Source organism: Ailuropoda melanoleuca, chromosome 14, assembly GCF_002007445.2.
Source record: "Ailuropoda melanoleuca isolate Jingjing chromosome 14, ASM200744v2, whole genome shotgun sequence".
NCBI lineage: Eukaryota > Metazoa > Chordata > Mammalia > Carnivora > Ursidae > Ailuropoda > Ailuropoda melanoleuca.
Genome location: NC_048231.1, coordinates 98,621,919 through 98,627,918, shown reverse-complemented (window position 1 = coordinate 98,627,918; position 6,000 = coordinate 98,621,919). Strand labels below are relative to the sequence as shown.

At 42.6% G+C, this 6,000-nt stretch overlaps 1 protein-coding gene across 7 annotated transcripts in view; it reads left to right on the top strand.

Annotated features, from left to right (window-relative positions):
- Window positions 1–6,000, top strand: part of CD226 (CD226 molecule) — a 92,773-nt gene that overhangs the window by 62,919 nt on the left and 23,854 nt on the right. For 6 of the 7 annotated variants that reach the window (XM_011220627.3, XM_034642816.1, XM_034642818.1 and 3 more), the window contains exon 4: window positions 4,189–4,545. In XM_011220627.3, the coding sequence (XP_011218929.2) occupies window positions 4,189–4,545 (357 nt within the window). The remainder of the gene's footprint in view (window positions 1–4,188; window positions 4,546–6,000) is intronic. The other variant, XM_034642820.1, reaches the window with a different exon arrangement.

Genomic DNA, 6,000 nt, shown 5'->3' with positions numbered 1-6,000 from the left:
AAGAGATGGTTGCGAATTGCAAATAGGGGCCATTACCCAGGGATGGCAAGTGGAGGGGGATAGGTATTGGGACCCTGGGGGGAACAAAAACATTTTAAACATTTTAAAAGATCAGCAGAGACAAAAGAAACCCTGAGTAAGACTGTGAAGGAAGGTCAGAAAGGAGAGAAGACAAACAGGGACCTGCAGGGCCACAGAAGGTCAGTGGTTTCCAGGAGGGCATAGCATCCAGGACTCATACCATGCAGGAGAATGGTAGGAGTGGTTCCTCAGTGTGTTGAAGCACACACGTGAAATGAGGCAGAGTTGGGCGCAGTGGATTCCTTCCAGAATTTTGAGTGAATAGAGAAGAGAGGGGAATTAGTCAGCAAGCACCACAGGGTCCACAATGGTTTTCAGGGGTGGGAGAGATCCTATTTGGAGCTGAGGAGTTTTGTGTTTCCGTATTCCCACCGATTGTTTGCCCGGGTGTCACTGGACATGTTTCTCCACTCTTTGTAGTTCGGGAAATTGGTAGTTAGATTTCGAGGCTCGAGCCAGGTCAGACTGGATTCTTTTGGCAAGGCTACTACTCTCAAGGCGGCATCGTGGAGACGTGAATGGTTTTTTGTGAATTTGCAGACATTGATGATTGTTGCCTGGAACAATTAATTCATTTAGGCATTATACATATGATTTCAAACACATTTCGCAATATGAGAGGTTCTGTGGCTGTAAATATCCCCCTCCCCCAGATCAGTGGGTACACACCACACATTGATCACAAAGTGAAATTACAAACACATTTTTTATTCAAAATGATCTCTTGACTTCTCTGCTCTATGCCAAGCACTGCCCTAGGTCGTTAGAGTGGTGTGTAAAGGTCTGTACAGAGGCCTGGGCCTACGAAGCTTCTAGTAAATGGACTCAGGGTTTTGTGAAGTTGGTGAGTGATAACGCAGGGCTGCTCAGACTGCACGCAGAGCCATTGCCTGGTGAGAACGGTGAAGGAGGACAGACTCGCACCTGGGGATGTGATGGTGGCCCAGGGCAGTGGTATGATGCACCAGTGTACCCAGGAATGTTTGAGGTCCCCAGGGATTGAGTGGTGCTCGGAAAAGCTGATGAAGCACTGAGATAATTTTTTAAAATGATCTGCTATCATGCCAGAAAAACCATCTACAAAGTACAGAGAATTTCATCATATTATTCTGTAATAAAATCATGTAAAGAGAACACACAGATTTATTCGAACATACAAAATCCTGCACACTGAGAACACCCAGTGCTGGTGAGGAACGGAAGTCACAAGAAGACTCGTTCATGGCTGGTGGGCATGGACAACGGGGTGGCCTCTTTGGAACGCAGTTTGTCAGTTTCTTACACAATTAAATATACTCTTACCGCAAATCCAGCAATCATGCTTCTTGGGATATGCCCAAGGGAATTAAAAAATTGTATCCACACAAAATCCTGCATGTGGTTTTTTACAGAAGCTTTATTCATAATTGACAAAACTTGGAAGCAACTAAGGTGTCCTTCAGCAGGTGAATGAATAAACAAACCGCGGCCCATCCAGACCATGGACTATGATTCAACACTAAAAAGAAATGAGCTATCAACCCACGAAAACACATGCAGGAACCTTAAATGCTCATTACTCCGTGAAAGAAGCCAGTCTGAAAAAGCTCCATCCCGTATGATTCCAACTATCTGACATTCTGGGAACGGCAGGATGGAGGCAGTAAGAGGATCAGTGGTTGCCAAGGGTTGAGGGGAGGGAGTGATGAATAGGCAGAGCACAGAGGATTTTTAGAGCAGCAAAAATACTCCATATGACATCATGGTGGATGTATGTCCTTCTTTTTTTTTTTTTTAATGATTTTTTTATTATATTATGTTAATCACCATACGGTACAATGTGTGTCCTTCTACATTTGTCCAGACTCATAGAATGTACAACACCAAAAGTGAAGTCTAATATAAACTCTGGACTTTGGGTGATTATAATGTGACAAGATGGGCTCCTACTTGGTATAAAATGTATCCTTCTGATGGGGGATGTCAATAATGGGGAGGCTCTGTGTGGGGGGAGGGAGGAAGTATGTGGGAAATCTCTGTACTTCCCTCTCAATTTTGTTGTAAACATAAGACTGCTCAAAAAATTGTCTTTTAAACAAAACAAAACAAAACACAGTTTATTCTATATGCTGAGAATTAATATAACACTAACTAGAAATATAAAATTAACTGGTATTTATTATTTTTGTTTCTATTTTTAGAGTTCTAATCAAACTTTTTCTTCTCTATCAGCTACAACCTTTTGATCCCTATTTCAAGTAGATACACTTTCCAATTCCAAGCACATCAGAATGCTGGGGTCCTCTTGTGTGGGGGGGTCTTCAGGGTCACTTCCTGCCACCTTACATGTGCTGTGCAGAAGGGTCAGGTGATACGAGCAGGCAGCAAGCAACACAAGAGGCCAGGCAGGCTCTGCAGACCTCGTCTGGGTCTTGGTTTTTATCTGACACTAACCAGCTATTCTGTTCATCTGGAAAGGTTAATTGGGGGCTACTCTGTGCTTCAGAACCACCTGCCTGTGAGTGGGAGCCTGCTTCTTTCGGTCCCAGTCATGTCTACTGACAGGTGGGTCTGGGTCCTTACGTAGAGCCTGGGCTGTGGAACCTTCCTGGCTCCCTCAAGGACAGCTCCACCCGGGAACCTGAGGCCTGGCTGTTCAGCATTGGAGATTGCCTTCACTGCTTTGTGGATATGTCCCAGTGCAGATACTCCTAGGAGAGGACCCCCCCTTTTTACCCATGCTGACATCACACAGCGTTACTTCCTGAGAGCGGGTTTTGGTTACATGAGCATATCAAGCTCCTGAGATGGGTGGAGGGTGGCCCCACAGAGGAAGACAACAACGCGGCAGGTGTGCAGCCCTGAAGACAAACATCGGGGTGGACAGGGCTGGCCTACCGCCAATTTCTGAGGGTCAAGCACGGCTCACACAAACGTTTCTTTTTCTCTGTTTCCCTTCTTTCATTTCCTTATATCTTCCCAGTACAGTGTACGTGTATCTGATTTAGGCTTTTATTTATATTATCTCTTATTTCTTTCTCTTTGCTCATATCTTCTTTTCCCTGTCTTAATTTTATTTTAGTTTCTCCTTTTTCTTTAAGCTTTTATTTTCTTATTTTTTCCATGTCTTATGAATTTTCTCCCTTTCCTTCTTATTCCCCCCTGTTCTTCTGTTGGCTTTTTATTTAGAGAGAAAATGCTTCCTGTGTGCTTGTTATGTGGGTTAAGTGTTAACTTTGATAAATAGTTGTATGATTACAAATTGAAAAACTGGAGTGCTGTGGTTTTCCCTTTTCAACAACATTTTGACCAATGGAACCACTTGTTGAAGAAAAGAAGCCAGTTTTTCATGAGGATGAAACTGTTATAGACGTAGTATTCTAGTTTAATGTAGACAGCAAATCTCTTACTGTGTTTTAGACTCAATTTCTTCTTCTCTCAAGTGTGGTTTCTCCTCTCCTGTCCCCTCTGATCTTCTTTTCTTTTCTTTTTCAATTGGAAGTCAAGAAAGTGGCCCAGAACTATCTGGTGCTTGTTTACTGAGTGCTCTGTGCTGGGTATCTCAGCTCTGGTGGTAGGAAAGTGGGAAAATATTGAAGGACTTTCTTGGTACCCAGGGATTTAAATAACATGTGGACCCTAACTCTATGTATGCCTCAAACAACCTGTATATCTGAAAGATAAGTTTGTGTATGTATTTATTTAGGTGAAAATGATTTGTTATCTCTTCAATGACCATTAAAATCATATCAGTGATTAGGATCAGAATACAACTTTGAGTCACCAGCCCAGCATTACTACAGAATAGTCTTGTGAAATTCAGCCTCTTGATAAGATCATTGCCAAGAAAAGCACCAGGGGTTTTGATTACATTTCTTGTTGTACGGTTAACCATGTAAAACTTAAGAGAATATGTGCGAACAAGTATATCCTCTTTTCTATTTATTTACTTGCCTCTTTCAAAGGTCTTTTCCTTACAAAAAAATGTGTTATAAGGTATCATTTACAGTTGGTGAAACTGTGTTAAATAACATCACCGATACTTTTGATAGAACTTTCTGGGCAGCTCCCACCTTTGGACCTCAAAATTTGGGGGCTTATGTGTAATCATTTGCTTCTTGTTTTCAGATAGGTTCGAGATTGCTGTGCCATCAAATAGCCACATCATCTCAGAAGCTGGGGAAAATGTCACACTCACCTGTCAGCTTCCAGGGAAGTGGCCAATACACCAAGTTACGTGGGAAAAGATCCAGCCCCATCAGATCGACCTCTTGACTAGCTGCAACTTGTCCCAAGGGAAAAGTTATACTTCAAAGTACCAAAGACAGATACTGAGCAACTGTAGTCAGGGCATGAGAAGCACCTTCATCATCATGCCCCAGGTCATGGCCTCTGACTCAGGACTTTACCGCTGTTCTTTCAAGGCCAGCACAGGAGACAATGAAACCTTTGAAACGTTCGTGATGACGTTGACTATAACCGATGGTGAGTATGTCATAGATGTCTTCAAGTGTTAGAAATGGGAAAGCCAACCACTGTGGATTGGTTTCTGTGTCTTTTTCATGACTCTATCGTTGCAAATATTTTTTAACGATGGAGCTTAGGTAAGCTGTCAGTCATTGAATGTTAGTATTTGGTTTTTCTTTATCTTGCTAATCCATCAATTACAGATTTAACAGTTATAAATCTGTCCAGTTTCTGGACCTGCCATGTTCCTGAAATTTAAAAAAAAAAATTGGTAAGTCCAAAAAATGCATGGTATCAACAGCCTGCAAGTTTCAGCTATATAACTTCTATTTGTTTTTGACTATGTTACAGCTTCCTGATGGTGGTGACCAAGTTTTATAATCCTCGTGTATCCTCAGCAATAACAAAATGGTGCTGGATTGTTATTTGCTGAGTCAGTGTTGAGTGGAGTGGAATTTAATAAATGTTTGATAACGTTACTCCTTTGCCAGCTCAGGGCTTTGATTCCTTCAGTTGTTTTTGGCCCTCGGAGCAGAAACAGACTAGCCTTCCAGGCCTTTCAGCCTGAGCAGGCTCCCCTCAAGACCTAGCACTAATTTTGTATTAGTAATTTGTTTCCTGTGTCATAATGAAGCCCTAATTGTGTAAGCTGCAGGCCGCACAGAACCTGCGTGAGAGTAAGAAAAAGTAACTTTTCACTTCCTGACGTGCAAGTGCAGAGAGGCCTAGATAGCAGTGTGTGTGTGTGTGTGTGTGTGTGTGTGTGTTGGGGGTGGTTTGCATTAGGACAGAGTGAAAGGAAGGTGGTCTCAGGGTCTTCCGCGTTCTGCCTCTTGGGAAGTTTCCTCACAGCAGAGGAACATGTCAGAAAAAAATCATTTTTGCTGGTGACAGAAATTATATTAACTTTTTCCTTCCTTCCTTCCTTCCTTCCTTCCTTCCTTCCTTCCTTCCTTCCTTCTTTCCTTTCTTCCTTCCCTCCTTCCCTTCCTTCCTTCCTCCAGTCCTTCCTTCTTTCCTTCCTTCCATCCATTACCTCTCTCTTTCTCCCTTCCTTTCTTTCATGTGCTTCCAGCCAGCATTGGGCCTTGGCCTGTGTGTAGACTTATAGAGCTCAGGTTTCTTGGGATTTGGCTGTTCTCTTCCATACTCTGCTTATACTGCAGACTGTTGTTTATTCCTGCATTGGAAAGGAAGAACAGTGTTCATATCCGCAGCAGCGGTGTGTGCTAAGGAGGAGATTGGCAAAGGACAGCACTTTTTCATACATAGTCACCTTGGACCCCACTGAGCCTTCTTTGCTTCCCTTATGGCAGTGTGGGTTGTGGGCAGACAAATTGTTCTGAGAACTTGACGTTAAAGAGAGGGGTGATGGAATATGTGGGGGAGAAAAATTTTCTTCATTTTAAGTGTTGACTCCATTCCTTGAGACATATATAGAAAATATTTTGTACCTTAAAAACAAAAACAAAA